The sequence below is a fragment of the Panthera pardus genome, unplaced genomic scaffold (genome assembly GCF_024362965.1).
Source record: "Panthera pardus isolate Hobbes unplaced genomic scaffold, ASM2436296v1 HiC_scaffold_15, whole genome shotgun sequence".
Lineage (NCBI taxonomy): Eukaryota > Metazoa > Chordata > Mammalia > Carnivora > Felidae > Panthera > Panthera pardus.
This window is the reverse complement of record NW_026526710.1, coordinates 31,875,818-31,893,012: the sequence shown is the minus strand read 5'-3', so window position 1 is coordinate 31,893,012 and position 17,195 is coordinate 31,875,818. Positions and strand designations below refer to the sequence as shown.

The 17,195-nt window shown below is 41.8% G+C and overlaps 1 protein-coding gene across 2 annotated transcripts in view; it reads right to left on the bottom strand.

Annotated features, from left to right (window-relative positions):
• Positions 1-11,784: 11,784 nt before the first annotated feature.
• LAMA1 (laminin subunit alpha 1) overlaps positions 11,785-17,195 on the bottom strand; it is a 168,552-nt gene continuing 163,141 nt past the window's right edge. For both annotated transcript variants that reach the window (XM_053902399.1, XM_053902400.1), the window contains exons 61-63: positions 15,974-16,107; positions 12,748-12,970; positions 11,785-12,145 (exon numbers count right to left, since the gene is read on the bottom strand). In XM_053902399.1, the coding sequence (XP_053758374.1) occupies positions 11,985-12,145; positions 12,748-12,970; positions 15,974-16,107 (518 nt within the window). In that variant the 3' untranslated portion in view covers positions 11,785-11,984. The remainder of the gene's footprint in view (positions 12,146-12,747; positions 12,971-15,973; positions 16,108-17,195) is intronic.

Below are 17,195 nucleotides of genomic sequence, written 5' to 3'. Positions count from 1 at the left end.
GGGTCTGTTTAAAGTCTTCTGCAGCAAACAACTGGTGCCCTCTGCTGAAATGTAACCAATAGCATTCCTGGTCTGTTGTAGAAATCAGAGCTTAAAAATTTTGGTAAAGAAATGAAAATATTCATTCTTTGTTCTAATCTATTATAGGCTATAGGATACTTTATTTTTTAATTTATTCTTTTTTACTGAGTCAAAAAATCATTATTTTCTAGGGTTAAAATTAACTTTCTAGAGTGGATGTGCCAGAATGCTAGTCTGTTTAGACATTTGTATAAGCTTTAGACACTTTGAAAATAGAGTTCTTTTTCTTTTAAAAATAGGATCTGGGGCGCCTGGGTGGTTTAGTCAGTTAAGCGTCTGACTCTTGGTTTCGGCTCTGGTGATGATCTCATGGTTTCATGAGTCTAAGCCCCGTGTCGGGCTCTGTGCTAGCAGCACAGAGCCTGCTTGGGATTCCCCATCTCCCTCTCTCTGCGTCTCCCCCGCTCATGCTGTCTCCGTCTCCCTCAAAAATAAATAAACGTAAAAAAAAAAGGAAAGAAAAGAAACAGGATCTTATTGGATTGGTTGAAAATGTTTTTTTTTTCCCCAGCTCTTCAAATTAAGATAGATGCAGTCAACATTCCTTTGTTTTACTATTCAGTCTTTAAGGGCAGTTTTTCAAACCAATTGAAGTACAGTTGATGTTAGTGTTCCATCAGTTTCAGGTGTACCACATAGTGATTGGATAGTGTATGTTGTGCTGTGCTCACTACACGTGGAGCTACCATCTGGCACCACACAGCACTATTACAGTACCACTGACTATTTTCTCTATGCTATTATTTTTTTTTCAATATATGAAAATTATTGTCAAATTGGTTTCCATCCAACACCCAGTGCTCATCCCAAAAGGTGCCCTCCTCAATACCCATCACCCACCCTCCTCTCCCTCCCACCCCCCATCAACACTCAGTTTGTTCTCAGTTTTTAAGAGTCTCTTATGCTTTGGCTCTCTCCCACTCTGACCTCTTTGTTTTTGTTTTTTTTTCTTCCCCTCCCCCATGGGTTTCTGTTAAGTTTCTCAAGATCCACATAAGAGTGAAAGCATATGGTATCGGTCTTTCTCTGTATGGCTTATTTCACTTAGCATCACACTTTCCAGTTCCATCCACGTTGCTACAAAGGGCCATATTTCGTTCTTTCTCATTGCCACGTAGTACTCCATTGTGTATATAAACCAGAATTTCTTTATCCATTCATCAGTTGATGGACATTTAGGCTCTTTCCATAATTTGGCTATTGTTGAGAGTGCTGCTATAAACATTGGGGTACAAGTGCCCCTATGCATAAGTACTCCTGTATCCCTTGGGTAAATTCCTAGCAGTGCTACTGCTGGGTCATAGGGTAGGTCTATTTTTAATTTTCTGAGGAACCTCCACACTGTTTTCCAGAGTGGCTGCACCAATTTGCATTCCCACCAACAGTGCAAGAGGGTTCCCGTTTCTCCACATCCTCTCCAGCATCTATAGTCTCCTGATTTGTTCATTTTGGCCACTCTGACTGGCGTGAGGTGATATCTGAGTGTGGTTTTGATTTGTATTTCCCGATAAGGAGTGACATTGAGCATCTTTTCATGTGCCTTTTGGCCATCCAGATGTCTTCTTTAGAGAAGTGTCTATTCATGTTTTCTGCCCATTTGTTCACTGGATTATTTGTTTTTCGGGTGTGGAGTTTGGTGAGCTCTTTATAGATTTTGGATACTAGCCCTTTGTCTGATATGTCATTTGCAAATATCTTTTCCCATTCCATTGGTCACCTTTTAGTTTTGTTGGTTGTTTCCTTTGCTGTGCAGAAGCTTTTTACCTTCATAAGGTCCCAGTAATTCATTTTTGCTTTTAATTCCCTTGCCTTTGGGGATGTGTTGAGTAAGAGATTGCTATGGCTGAGGTCAGAGAGGTCTTTTCCTGGTTTCTCCTCTAGAGTTTTGATGGTTTCCTGTCTCACATTTAGGTCCTTTATCCATTTTGAGTTTATTTTTGTGAATGGTGTGAGAAAGTGGTCTAGTTTCAATCTTCTGCATGTGGCTGTCCAGTTCTCCCAGCACCATTTGTTAAAGAGACTGTCTTTTTTCCATTGGATGTTCATTCCTGCTTTGTCAACGATTAGTTGGCCATACGCTTGTGGGTCTAGTTCTGGGTTTTCTATGCTATTCCATTGGTCTATGTGTCTGTTTTTGTGCCAGTACCATGCTGCCTTGATGATTACAGCTTTGGAGTAGAGGCTAAAGTCTGGGATTGTGACGCCTCCTGCTTTGGTCTTCTTCAAAATTACTTTGGCTATTCGGGGCCTTTTGTGGTTCCATATGAATTTTAGGATTGCTTGTTCTAGTTTCGAGAAGAATGCTGGTGCAATTTTGATTGGGATTGCATTGAATGTGTAGATAGCTTTGGGTAGTATTGACATTTTGACAATATTTATTCTTCCAATCCATGAGCAGGGAATGTCTTTCCATTTCTTTATATCTTCTTCAGTTACCTTCATAAGCTTTCTATAGTTTTCAGCATACAGATCTTTTACATCTTTGGTTAGATTTTTTCCTAGGTATTTTATGCTTCTTGGTGCAATTGTGAATGGGATCAGTTTCTTTATTTATCTTTCTGTTGCTTCATTGTTAGTGTATAAGAATGCAATGGATTTCTGTACATTGATTTTGTATCCTGCAACTTTGCTGAATTCCTGTATCAGTTCTAGCAGACATTTGGTGGAGTCTGTCAGATTTTCCATGTATAGTATCATGTCATCTGCAAAAAGTGAAAGCTTGACTTCATCTTTGCCATTTTGATGCCTTTGATTTCATTTTGTCTGATTGCTGATGCTAGAACTTCCAACACTATGTTAAACAACAGTGGTGAGAGTGGGCATCCCTGTCGTGTTCCTGATCTCAGGGAAAAAGCTCTCAGTTTTTCCCCATTGAGGATGATGTTAGCTGTGGGCTTTTCATAAATGGCTTTTATGATGTTTAAGTATGTTCCTTCTATCCCGACTTTCTCAAGGGTATTTATTAAGAAAGGGTGCTGAATTTTATCAAAGACCTTTTCTGCATCGATTGACAGGATCATATGGTTCTTATCTTTTATTAATGTGATGTATCACGTTGATTGATTTGCGAATGTTGAACCAGCCCTGCATCCCAGGAATGAATCCCACTTGATCATGGTGAATAATTCTTTTTATATGCTGTTGAATTCGATTTGCTAGTATCTTATTGAGAATTTTTGCATCCATATTCATCAGGGATATTGGCCTGTAGTTCTCTTTTTTTACTGGGTCTCTGGTTTGGGAATCAAAGTAATACTGGCTTCATAGAATGAGTCTGGAAGTTTTCCTTCCCTTTCTATTTCTTGGAATAGCTTGAGAAGGATAGATATTATCTCTGCTTTAAACGTCTGGTAGAACTCCCCTGGGAAGCCATCTGGTCCTGGACTCTTATTTGTTGGGAGATTTTTGATAACCGATTCAATTTCTTCACTAGTTATGGGTCTGTTCAAGCTTTCTATTTCCTCCTGATTGAGTTTTGGAAGAGTGTGGGTGTTTAGGAATTTGTCCATTTCTTCCAGGTTGTCCAATTTGATGGCATATAATTTTTGATAGTATTCCCTGATAATTGTTTGTATCTCTGAGGGATTGGTTGTAATCATTCCATTTTCATTCATGATTTTATCTATTTGGGTCATCTCCCTTTTCTTTTTGAGAAGCCTGGCTAGAGGTTTGTCAATTTTGTTTATTTTTTCAAAAAACCAACTCTTGGTTTCATTGATCTGCTCTACAGTTTTTTTAGATTCTGTATTGTTTATTTCTGCTCTGATCTTTATTATTTCTCTTCTTCTGCTGGGTTTAGGCTGCCTTTGCTGTTCTGCTTCTATTTCCTTTAGGTGTGCTGTTAGATTTTGTATTTGGGATTTTTCTTGTTTCTTGAGATAGGCCTGGATTGCAATGTATTTTCCTCTCAGGACTGCCTTCGCTGCATCCCAAAGCGTTTGGATTGTTGTATTTTCATTTTCGTTTGTTTCCATATATTTTTTAATTTCTTCTCTAATTGCCTGGTTGACCCACTCATTCTTTAGTAGGGTGTTCTTTAACCTCCATGCTTTTGGAGGTTTTCCAGACTTTTTCCTGTGGTTGATTTCAAGCTTCATAGCATTGTGGTCTGAAAGTATGCATTGTATAATTTCAATTCTTGTATACTTATGAAGGGCTGTTTTGTGGCCCAGTATATGATCTGTCTTGGAGAATGTTCCATGTGCACTCGAGAAGAAAGTATATTCTGTTGCTTTGGGATGCAGAGTTCTAAATAGATCTGTCAAGTCCATCTGATCCAATGTATCATTCAGGGCCCTTGTTTCTTTATTGACCGTGTGTCTAGATGATCTATCCATTTCTGTAAGTGGAGTGTTAAAGTCCCCTGCAATTACCACATTCTTATCAATAAGGTTGCTTATGTTTATGAGTAATTGTTTTATATATTTGGGGGCTCCGGTATTTGGCGCATAGACATTTATAATTGTTAGCTCTTCCTGATGGATAGACCCTGTAATTATTATATAATGCCCTTCTTCATCTCTTGTTACAGCCTTTCATTTAAAGTCTAGTTTGTCTGATATAAGTATGGCTACTCCAGCTTTCTTTTGGCTTCCAGTAGCATGATAAATAGTTCTCCATCCCCTCACTCTCAATTTAAAGGTGTCCTCAGGTCTAAAATGAGTCTCTTGTAGACAGCAAATAGATGGGTCTTGTTTTTTTATCCATTCTGATACCCTGTGTCTTTTGGTTGGCGCATTTAATCCATTTACATTCAGTGTTATTATAGAAAGATACAGGTTTAGAGTCATTGTGATGTCCATAGGTTTCATGCTTGTAGCGATGTCTCTGGTACTTTGTCTCACAGGATCCCCCTTAGGATCTCTTGTAGGGCTGGTTTAGTGATGACGAATTCCTTCAGTTTTTGTTTGTTTGGGAAGACCTTTATCTCTCCTATTCTAAATGACAGACTTGCTGGATAAAGGATTCTCGGCTCCATATTTTTTCTGTTCAACACATTGAAGATCTCGTGCCAATCCTTTCTGGCCTGCCAAGTTTCAAAAGAGAGATCAGTCACGAGTCTTATAGATCTCCCTTTATATGTGAGGGCACGTTTATCCCTTGCTGCTTTCAGAATTTTCTCTTTATCCTTGTATTTTGCCAGTTTCACTATGATATGTCATGCAGAAGATCGATTCAAGTTATGTCTGAAGGGAGTTCTCTGTGCCTCTTGGATTTCAATGCCTTTTTCCTTCCCCAGTTCAGGGAAGTTCTCAGCTATGATTTCTTCAAGTACACCTTCAGCACCTTTCCCTCTCCCTCCTCTGGGATACCAATTATGTGTATATTATTTCTTTTTAGTGTATCACTTAGTTCTCTAATTTTCCCCTCATACTCCTGGATTTTTTTATCTTTTTCTCAGCTTCCTCTTTTTCCATAATTTTATCTTCTAGTTCACCTGTTCTCTCCTCTGCCTCTTCAATCTGAGCCGTGGTCATTTCCATTTTATTTTGCATGTCGTTTAAAGCGTTTTTCAGCTCCTCCTGACTGTTCTTAGTCTCTTGATCTCTGTAGCAATAGATTCTCTGCTGTCCTCTATACTGTTTTCAAGCCCAGTGATTAATTTTATGACTATTATTCTAAATTCACTTTCTGTTACATTATTTAAATCCTTTTTGATCAGTTCATTAGCTGTTGTTATTTCCTGGAGGTTCTTTTGAGGGGAATTCTTCCGTTTGGTCATTTTGGATAGTCCCTGGAGTGGCGCGGACCTGCAGGGCACTTCCCCTGTGCTGTGGTGTATAACTGGAGTTGTGGGCGGGGCCGCAGTCAGGCCTGATGTCTGCCCCCAGCCCACCGCTGGGGCCACAGTCAGACTGGTGTGTGCCTTCTCTTCCCCTCTCCTAGAGGCGGGATTCACGGTGGGGTGGGGTGGGGTGGGGTGGCGTGGCCCGTCTGGGCTACTTGCACACTGCCAGGCTTGTGGTGCTGGGGATCTGGCGTATTAGCTGGGGAGGATTGGCAAGGTGCACAGGGGCAGGAGGGGCAGGCTCAGCTCGCTTTTCCTTCGGAGATCCGCTTTGGGAGGGGCCCTGCGGCACCGGGAGGGAGTCAGACCCACCGGAGGGACGGATCCGCAGAAACACAGCGTTGGGTGTTTGTGTGGTGCAAACAAGTTCCCTGGCAGGAACCGGTTCCCTTTGGGATTTTGGCTGGGGGATGGGCGAGGGAGATGGCGCTGGTGAGCGCCTTTGTTCTCCGCCAAGCTGCGCTCTTTCGTCCGGGGCTCAACAACTCTCCCTCCCGTTGTCCTCCAGCCCTCCTGTTCTCCCAGCAGAGCTGTTAATTTACGACCTCCCAGATGCTAAGTCCTGCTTGCTATCAGAACACACTCCGTCCGGCCCCTCCGCTTTTGCAAGCCAGACTCGGGGGCTCTGCTTGGCCGGCGGGCCGCCCCTCCGCCACGGCTCCCTCCCGTCAGTGCAGCACACACCGCCTCGACGCTCTTCCTACCCCCTTCCGTGGGCCTCTCGTCTGTGCTTGGCTCTGGAGACTCCGTTCTGCTAGTCTTCTGGTGGTTTTCTGGGTTATTTAGGCAGGTGTAGGTGGAATCTAAGTGATCAGCAGGACGCGGGGTGAGCCCAGCGTCCTCCTACGCTGCCATCTTCTCTCCTACGCTATTATTTTTTATCCCCATTATTTAATCATTCCATAGATGGAAGTCTGTACCTCCCACCCCCCTTCACCCATTTTCCCCATTGCCCCGCCTCACTCCCCCCTGGCCCTCATTAGTTTGTTCTCTGTAGGTATGGGTCTGTTTTTGCTTTTTTTCATTTTATAGTATGCTGTCCACTTTTTCATCCATTTATTTATTGATGGACACTGGGGTTGCTTCCATATCTTGGCTATTGTAAATAATACCGTAGTAAACATAGGAGTGTATATATCTTTTCGAATTAGTGTTTTTGTTTTCTTTGGGTAAATACCCCGTAGTGGAATTAGTGGGTCATATGTTCTATTTTTAATTAAACATTTTTTTTTATGTTTATTTATTTTTGAGAGAGAATGTGAGCAGGGGAGGGGCAGAGAGAGAGGGAGACACAGAATCTGAAGGAGGCTCAGTCTCTGAGCTGTCAACACAGGGCCCGATGTAGGGCTCGAACTCATGGACAGTGAGATCATGACCTGAGCTGAAGTCAGATGCTTAATCCACTGAGCCACCAGGTGCCCTTATTTTTACTTTTTTTGAGGAACCTCCATGCTGTTTTTCACACTGGCTGCACCAGTTTACATTCCCATCAGTAGTGCATAAGGGTTCCTTTTTCTCCACATCCTTACCAACACTTATTTCTTGTCCTTTTGATTCTAACCATCCTGACAAGTATAAGGTGATCTCTCATTGTGGTTTTAATTTGCATTTTCCTGATGGCTAGTGATGTTGAGCATCTTTGCATGTGTTTGTTGGCCATCTGTAAGTCTCCTTTGGAAAATGTGTGGTCCCTGCCCATTTTATTTGGGTATTCTGGTGTTGAGTTGTATGAGTTCTTTATATATTTTGTATATTAACTCCTTATAAAATGTATCATTTGCAAATATCTTCTCCCATCCAGTAGGTTGCCTTTTTGTTTTGTTGATTGTTTCCTCCACTGTGCAGAAGCCTTTTATTGTGGTGTAGTCCAAATTTATTTTTGCTTTTTTTGCCCTCACCTAAGGAGGCATATCTAGAAAAATGTTTCCGTGGCTGATGTCAAAGAAATTGTTGCTTATGTTCTTTTCAAGTTTTATGGTTTCAGGTCTCACATTTAGGTTTTAATCCATTTTGACTTTATTTTTGTGTATGGTGTAAGAAAGTGGTCCATTTCATTCTTTTGCTGTCCAGGGTCCCCAGAACTATTTGTTAAAGAGATTGTCTTTCCCCATTGTATATTGTTGACTCCATTATTGTAGATTAAATGGGCTTTCTTCTTTTCTTAGTTCCTTTAGGAGTGAGGTTAGATTATTTGAGAATTTTCTTGTTTCTTGAGGTAGGTCTGTAGTACCATAAATTTCACTCTTAGAACGGTTTTCAGTTTCTCAAATGAAAATCAAAACACAACAGTTCAAAATCTTTAGGAACTGTTGTGTTTTCATTTTCATTTCAATTTCCTCTTTGAATTCTTTGTTAACCCATTTACTGTTTAGTAGTAGTATGTTGTTTAGCCTCCATGTGTTTGTGTTTTGTGGTGTGCATGTGTGTGTTGTGTGTGTGTGGTTGATTTCCTGTTTCATACAATTGTGGAAAGGATACACAATACAATTCTAATCTTAAATTTATTGAGACTTGTTTTGTAACCTGACATATCCTAATAGTGTTCTGTGTGCACTTGAAAAAAATGTGTATTCTCTGGTTTTGAATGGAATGTTCTATACATACCTGGTTTGTCTTGTTAGTATGTCATTCAAAGACACTATTTTCTTACTGGTTTTCTGCCTGGATATTCTTTCCTTTTATGTAAATGGAATATTGAAGTCCCCTACTATTATTGTATTACTGTCAATTTCTCCTTTTATATTTATGTATTTAGGTTTTTCATTGTTGGGTACATAGATATTTACGTATCCTCTTGTTGGATTGACTCCTTTATCATAATGTATTGCCTTTATCTGACTCTTATCATAGTTTTTGTTTTAAAGTCCATCTTGTCTGGTGTGAGTGTTGCTTCCCCCCCTTCCCCCCATATTCGCATGGTATATCTTTTTCCATCCCTTTACTTTCCGTCTGTATTGTCTTTAGGTTTGAAATGAGTCTCTTTAGGCACCATATAGATGGGTCTTGTTTTTTTATCCATTCTGCTTCTGTATGTCTTTTGATTAGAGCATTTAGTCCATTTAATTTAAAGTAACTATCGTGAGGTATGTACTTACTGCTATTTTGTTAATTGTTTTCAGTGGTCTTTGTAATTCTTCTCTGTCCATTTTACTCTTGCTCTCTTTTCTTGCAGTTGAGGACTTTCTGTAGTGTCATGTTTGGCTTTCTCTTTATGTGTTATGTTTTGGGGTTTGGGTTGCCATGAGGCTTATGTATAGGGTCCTGAGAATACAGCAGTGTATGTTGAGTTGATGGTTATCTAAGTGTGAACGAACACATCCTAAATGAACTTTTTTACTCCCTCCACCTTTTATGTATATGCTGTCATATTTTTACATCTTTTTATTCATAATTTTCTTCTAACTGTGACCTTTTGTTTTCCACTTAAAGAAGTCCCTTTAACGGTTCTTATAAGACCAGTTCAGTGTCAATGAACTCCTTTAACTTTTGACTGGGAAACTATTTCTCTGTCTCTGAATTCTAAATGATAATCTTTCTGGGTAGAGTATTCTTGGTTATAGGCTTCTGTCTTTCAGCTGTTTGAATATGTCATCCCACTCCCTTCTAGCCTACAAAGTGGTTACTGAAAAATCAGCTGGAAGCCCTATAGGGTTTCCCTTGTATATAACAGTTTGCTTTTCTCTTGCTGCTTTGAAATTGTCTGTTTATCTTTAACCTTTGACATTTTAATTTTGTGTTTAGTTGTGTACCTTCTTGTGTTCATTTTGTTTGGAACTCTGTACTTTCAGAACCTGGATATCCGTTACTTCCCCAGGTTGGGGAAGTTTTCAGCTATTATTTATTCAAATAAGTTTTCTGCTCCTTTCTCTCTCTGTCATCTTCTTGGGCCCCTATAATGTAAACGTTTGCTTGATGTTGTCTAAGAGATCCCTTAATCTACCCTCCTTTTTTAAAATACTGTTTTCTTTTTTCCATTCTGCCAGAGTGCTTTTCATTACCCTGTTTTCCAGACTGCTGATATCTTCTGCATCTACTAATCTATGGACTCCCTAGAGTGTATTTTTTTATTTCAGTTATTAATTTCAATTCTGATTCTCTTTTATATTTGCCGTCTCTTTGTTGAAGTTTTCACTGAGTTCTTCCACTCTTCTCCAGTCTGGTGAGCATCTTTACGAACATTACTTTACACTCTATCGTGCGTATTGTTTATCTCCATTTCATTTAGTTCTTTCTCTGAGTTTGTGTCTTGTTCTTTCATTGGGAGCATATGCCCCTGTCTTCTCATTTTACTTGACTTTCTGTGTGTGATCCTCTGAAATAGGCGGAGCAGCACTTCTAACCTTGAAGGAGTGGTCTTGTGTATGGTCAGCTCCCGTGTAGAATGTGTGTGTCTTTATGGCTTTGGCTGGCTGGCTGGAGCTGTGTCTGGTGCAGGCTGGGGATCACGTGGCACTCTGTGCTAGGGGTGCCTGGTGTGATGGCTGGAGCTGGCATGGGTATGGGCTGGGCTGTCCCAGAGTACTCCATGCACCCTGGAAGGACAGCTGAAGCTGAAGTGGATGTGGGCTGGGGTGTTTCAGGGCTCTCCGTGCAGTGGGCACTCTGGTGGGCAGCTGTAGCTGAGGCAGGCCAGAGGGACCTGGGGTGCTCCATGTATGGGGCATCTGGGCAGGAGATCTGTAGCTGATGGTGGGTATTGACTCAGGCAGTTCCAGGGCTCTCTGACCAGAAGGTATCCTTGAGGACAGGTGAAGTCACAGTGGGTACAAGCACAGGGAGTGACCTAGTGTGGCGATTAGAACTGGCACAGGTCAGGGAATCCTGGGACATTCTGCCCCGGGGCTGCCCTGGTGATGTGGCTGGAACCCCACGGCAGGCATGGGCTTCGGGTTCCTGGTCACTCTGAATATTGGCCACCTTGGTGGGGTGGCTGGAGCCAAAGCAGCATGAGCCAGGAAGTCCCAGCATCCTCTTCACCAGGGTGCCCTGGCAAGCAGTCTGGAGCCAAAGTGGTACAGGCATGGAGTATTCTGGGGTGCTTTGTGCCTGTGTCACCTTGATGGGATGGCTGGAGCTATAGTGAGCATTGACAAGGGGTGTTCTAGCGTGTGCTGTTTCGGAGCCTCCTTGGTGGAATGGCTGGGGTGGTGTGGGCTAGTGGCCCAGGACTCAGGTAGTAGGCCAGCTCTGGTGCCTGGACCTTCTTCCCATCCACACTATCAAGGTAGATGGGGAACGTAAACCATGGCACTTGCCAGCCCCTCCAACCTAGAAAGAGTTCCAGCATCTCCCCCACTGTCTGGTGGTTTTAGGGCTGGCTCTTTTGTATTCTATTTGCTCTTTTATACCATGGCTTTTTTTTGTGCTCCAGGGAACCCAGTATTAACGTGGCAGGCCAGCTAAGGCACCAAACCCTGCTCCTGCCTGTGCTATCAAGGTGTTCGGGGGAGTGTAAACCATGATACTTGCCAGCCCTTCCGACCCAGAGAGAGTTCCAGCAGCTCTCCTGTTTGGTGGACTTACAAGAGAGGATCTCTTAGATACTAGTTGCTCTTTTAAACGATGGCTTTTTTCTGTGCTGTAGAGCAGACGGATCAGCTCATGGTCCCTCAATGCTATCCTTCCCCACTGCAATTCACAGGGCTGGGGGTTCCTTTTGTTACCATGTCCCCATCTCTCTTGCCATTCTTTATGTGCTCTGTGCCACAGAAGCCAGCCAGCCAGCCCTCAGTTCTTCAGGAGGAACTGCTCTATAAATAGGTATAGATTGTGGAGGAGGTGAATTCAGGGTCTTCCTACATCACTATCTTCGACCAGACTCCATATTTTGATAAAATTCAAAATGTAAAACATGAAAAACTGTCAGGTAATCAACAGCATATTCAATGTTTACAAAGAAAAAGCGAGCCACTTAATTCAATTTACATTTTAAACTATTTAATAGAGGTATTTGTTGTACACATGGTTTTAGTTTAATATAAGTACAAAATTTCTCTCTGGAAACACTTAACCTGAGTTGAAAATGAAATCAGAACTGAAGAGAGATTTTAATTCACAAAAACAATTCTCCTCAAAATATAAACAATGATTCCCAGCTGGGGAGTTGCTCTGAAATTCAGGGTTCAGACCCAGGACAGGAATGAGGGAAAACTCCTTGTAGATCAAAAGCTCTGCTGAAGTCATAGGATTGCACTTGTGGGCCCTTAATCAGAGTGAGCTTTCTCAAGCACCCCCGGAAGGAGGTCTGGCTGCTCAGGCAGTTTTGCTTTACGTCAGCTGTTAAGAGAGAAGTCTTGCTTAATTTTGTTAAATGACATGACTAGCACAATAGGAGCAAAAGTAATTATCAAGTAGTTTCTTCATCAAAATTAGAACACTGTTCTCCCACATATGTTGCTTCTGTGATAAATGAAAACTTTTAATATATGGTAATTTTAAGGTATAGTTATGACTTAAAAGTCATCAAAGAGGTGTTTATTTCGTTATTTGTAAAAATCACTGGGAACATCCGAAATGCAGAATTCAAATACAGAATCGATGCCAGAGGATAAGATCATGTTTCTTTGTCCTCTAAAATGGTTACCTGCCCTAAAATGACTTCCTACTCTGGGGGGTCATCTAAGATGACTTGCCTCGGTAAAGTCACCTCGCTTACTTTACATTGCATCCAGTGTTCTCAGAGTCTTATCTAACGATGAATTTACTTGTGTAGATTATTTTAACTTTTCTAAGAACTTCTAGGTATTTGAGATAGGCTTTCTAAAAATGTAAAGGATTTGTCACCCAAACCATGTATTTTTCTTAATCCCTATTCTGTATCCAGCTAAACTGACAGAGCTCCTTAAAAGTGAATGGGCAAAGCAGACACCCATACGTACCAGGGTAGCCGCCCACATAAATGGGATTGTTGGTGTCTGCTGAGGTGGACTGGGTGTGTGGACTTTCAGCATGAGCTGCATTCCCATCAACAATCAGAACCAAGCGGTGTTTGCTTTTCTGAGCTTGAAGTGTGTGCCATCTTCCATCGCACAGAGTACTCGTAGCTTTGGGTTTATATGTGGCTGTTATCCGACCAGCTCCATTGTTAACATGAAACAAGATCTAAACAAATAAGACACAAATACCTTGGTGAATTTTTCTATGTTTAAGGAACACCATTCATTTATATAATGCTCTTGGAGTAGATAAATCCCCCCATTCTGCTAAAAAGGAGGGCAAGCTATGAAAAACAATGATTTTGAAAAATAACCTCATAAAGGATGCAGGTTTCATCACTCTCGAAATTACAGAAGGGATCAATGACCACCTCCATGGGAAGAAGCCCAAGCCATTGCCCTCAAATCAGTACCTTTTTCAGGCCTGCAGGAGCTGATGGGTTTAGAGGGTCAGTTTGTAGCAGATGGATAGCACCGATGAAGAACCATTTACAGACTCTCTTGTGACAGACTATAGGTGCCCTACCACAGCAAGTTGTAACATACAAAAAAATCTAAGACTTGCAAAAGCTAGCAGGGAATACTTGTAAGAATACTGTTGTAGAGGTGACTCCGTGTATTTCGAGGTCAACTGTGATAAATTAAAGATGTACACTATAGACCCTCGGGCAACAGCTAAGAAAAGTTTTAAAGGAAAAATAAGCCAATAGTAGAGGTAAAATATACATCAGAAATTACATTTTTGGCAACTGTTACACTTCTAATAATGTTTCTCAGATGTCATATAAAAATGCGCACATGATACAGAATTTTTCAAAATTCTTTTGATGTCCAGATGAGGAAGCCTTTGGCTATAAGCCACAGTGTAGAGGGGCAAGCAGTATGATGTAGAGGCAGCTTTGTTTAGACCTGAAGATGAAATAAGGGGGGAGAAGAGGTGAAGGACAAGAGGTGGATCTGATTTTCTTACATCCTCCTCACCCCATTCTAGGATGTCCTCGCAGCCGGAAACCCAGTGGGGAAGAAGCAGAAGTACTAGAAATAGGCAAATGAGATTGCAAATAAAATTGGGAAAAATCTAGGGCACATAGACTTGTTTCTTCCTTGCGGGAGGCAGTAGCTTAAAAAGAGTCAAGCATCTTAGTTTCAGAGCAACAGAAGTTGACCACAGTGCAAGAGAAATGGTGAAAAGTGTAGTTAGGTAGAGAGGATTTAAGAGACGCCTTTCATCCCCATGGCCTGGCAACAACTCCCCAGTTCTCCTATGATCCTCTGGGGGACGCAGGAGGTGGCTGAAGAGACAGCAGTGCCCCTGACCGGGATGGGAAGCTTGATCTGCAAGGGATGTTGGCCTAATAATCTCCAGGATAAGTTCCCACAACCTGGTGATGGCTGAAACTCCAGACCACTCGTTACAACTTGCCAGGGACAACTGGCCTAGTGCACAAAAGACAGAGGCTATGCCTAAGGACCAGGAATGCCAAGCCACACCTCAGCTATTGTCAAGAGAGAACTTACAGAAAAGAAAGGACAAGGAAGACTCTCTTCCTCACATCTTGCTTGCACCTAGAGGCAGTTTTCAAGCAAAAGAGACTAAGGTATCCTAATTGTTAAGTTCATTTTGTTCCGAACATGGGAAAGACTGGCGACTGAAAAGCAAGAGCAGAATAGTTACAGAAAAAAATATATATATATTTTGAATTAAAAAAATTAGACGGTGGTATATCCATCACATGGAATACTCTGCAATAAAAAAAAAGAAAAATGAACCATTGATAAACACAACAGCCCAGATCAATGCCAGGAAATGAGGCTGAGTGTAAAAAGCCAATCTCAAGAGGACATATACTGTATCATATCATTTATATAATACTCATGAAATAACAGAGAGCTGGAGAACAGATCAGTGGTTGCCCAGGGCTACGGAGAGAATTGGTGTGGATATGAAGGGGTGGGTTGAGAGAGCCTTGAGGTACAATTAAGTATCTTGACTATGAGGGTGGATACATAAAGCTAAACAAAATTGTGTAGAGCTACACACACACATGTACATGTATAACTAACTCAACTGAAAAAAACTCTGGATTATGCCAATGTCAATTTCATGGATTTGATGTTGTGTAAGAGTTATGCAGGGACACCTGGGTAGCTCAGTTGGGTAAGCATTCAACCTTGGTTCAGGTCACAATCTCGCAGTTCATGAGTTTGAGCCCTGCATCGGGCTCTCTGCTGACAGCTGAGAGCCTAGAGCTTGCTTCGGATTGTGTGTCTCCCTCTCTCTCTGCCCCTCTATCTCTCTCAAAAATAAGTAAACATTAAAAAAAATTTTTTTTAAGAGTTATGCAGAGCGTCTGGGTGACTCAGTTGGGGAACTGACTTCGGCTCAGGTCATGATCTCACAGTTCATGGGTTCAACCCCCATGTCAGATTCTGTGCTGACAGCTCAGAGCTTGGGGCCTGCTTCCAGATTGTGTGTCTCTCTCTCACTCTCTGCCCTTCCCTCACTTGCAGTCTGCCTCTCTCTCTCAAAAATAAATACGAAAAAAAACTTTTTTAAATTAAAAAAAAAAAAAAGTTATGCAGATGCTAACACGGGGGAACCTCCTTACATATTTTACTATAATTTGCTATCAATCTGTAATTACTTCCAAATAAAATGTTAACAAATATTAGGGAAGGGAGAGCATCAGGTTGGCAATTTTCAGATGCCTCTGGAGAAAAGATTTCTGTTGTAGTAAGATTGCAGTTTTGCTTTAAATTTAATTTCATTTTTGTCATTTTTAATCTTTTTCAGATTAATTAAACCTTTTCTCTTTTCCACTGAAATGATCATTGGAAGTTTGGATCTAGGTATTTCTTGTTTTTTTGTTTTTTAATTTTTTAATGTTTATTTATATTTGAGAGAGAGAAATAGTGCACAAGCAGGGGAGGGGCAGAGAGAGAGATGGAGACGGAATCTGAAGCAGGCTCCAGGCTCTGAGCTGTCAGCACAGAGCCCGATGCGGGGCTCGAAGCCAGGAGCCATGAGTTCATGACCTGAGCCAAAGCCAGATGCTTAACTGACTGAACCACCCAGGCACCCCTGGATCTAGGTATTTTCTACTGTTTCTCAATTGCTCTGTCTCTGGCACTGGGATAAAGGAGAACCCCATCAAGATCAAGCACTTACCTTGCCATTCACAATCTCTAATCCGATGGCATCTACTTTGGCGCTGCTGATCCCCAGGAGGACACCATTCTCGGAGGTGGTACGAAATTCCAGTGTTATATTTACATCTGATCGGACTTTGTAGCCTTCCTTGACTGAAAAATACAAGGATAACCCCAAGTTAGGGGTGAGCCTGGCCCCGGAGGGTTCAGAGTCGGAGAGGCCGTGGGCTGGCTGGCTGGTTGGCTGTGCATTTTGGTTCCTAGTTCAGGAGGCCTGGTGCCAGCTCTTTCTCTGGATCCAGCACCATCCTCAGCTTCCTCATCTGTAAGATGAAGTGATGCTATTCAAGACCTACCAGGGCTGAGCCAGACCGGAGCCCAGGCAGGCACATCCTCTCTTCTAGAGACACATAGGGAAAAAACGGAAAGGGATTCGATCCATATAATCCCTTCATCATCTATCCAGCAATAGTCTACTTTATTTTCCCAATATCTACATACTGGGTATGGTGTCATTTACTGAGCATATTCATATCCACGCTAGGTTTTTTTTACTTGAGGATTTAATTAAATGTATATTTTATTCAAGTGATAGAAAAGCTGAGAAAACAAACTGGGGCTACATAGCAGACGGTTGTTCAGCCCAGGGTTAGAGGAAAATTGGGAGAAGGCTGTGTTACCAGAGCTTCTTGGAAGCACAGAGTGAAGGAGAGAAGTGTGCTAGCTTTTCCTTTCTTCCCACCCGCCCCTAATCTTCCACCAGGACCTCCCTGGAAGCCAGAGAAATGTGGTTCCCTGTGGTAGACAGCAGAACAGAGGCCAAGAGGAGCAGGGTTGTGAGTGCAAACAGCAAATCAGATGGAGAGGGAAGGCCAGATACATTACAAAGGCTAGTTCTAGGCCGTGAGGAATTTACATTTGAAGGCATTTTAGACATTTAAATTCCTCTACTTAGGATCAGTATTGTCAACAGTCTCAATGGAGTCAATTTCTTCATCAAATCTGACTTGCATTTGGCTGGCTGGTCTAGATATTTTATGTTGATTTTTGTCAAAGGCCTTTATTAACTTGGGCAGAGAGAATATGGCTCACATAAATTTAGGGAAAGTACAGACAAAACCAGTACCACATGTCTGCCCTCTGCCGGAAGTTGCCACTCTCCTGGTGGGAACAAGCCTGCAGCAGGCCATCTGGATAGCATGAGGGGGAGAAGGCTTTTACATTAGAAGTTGAGAAATTAG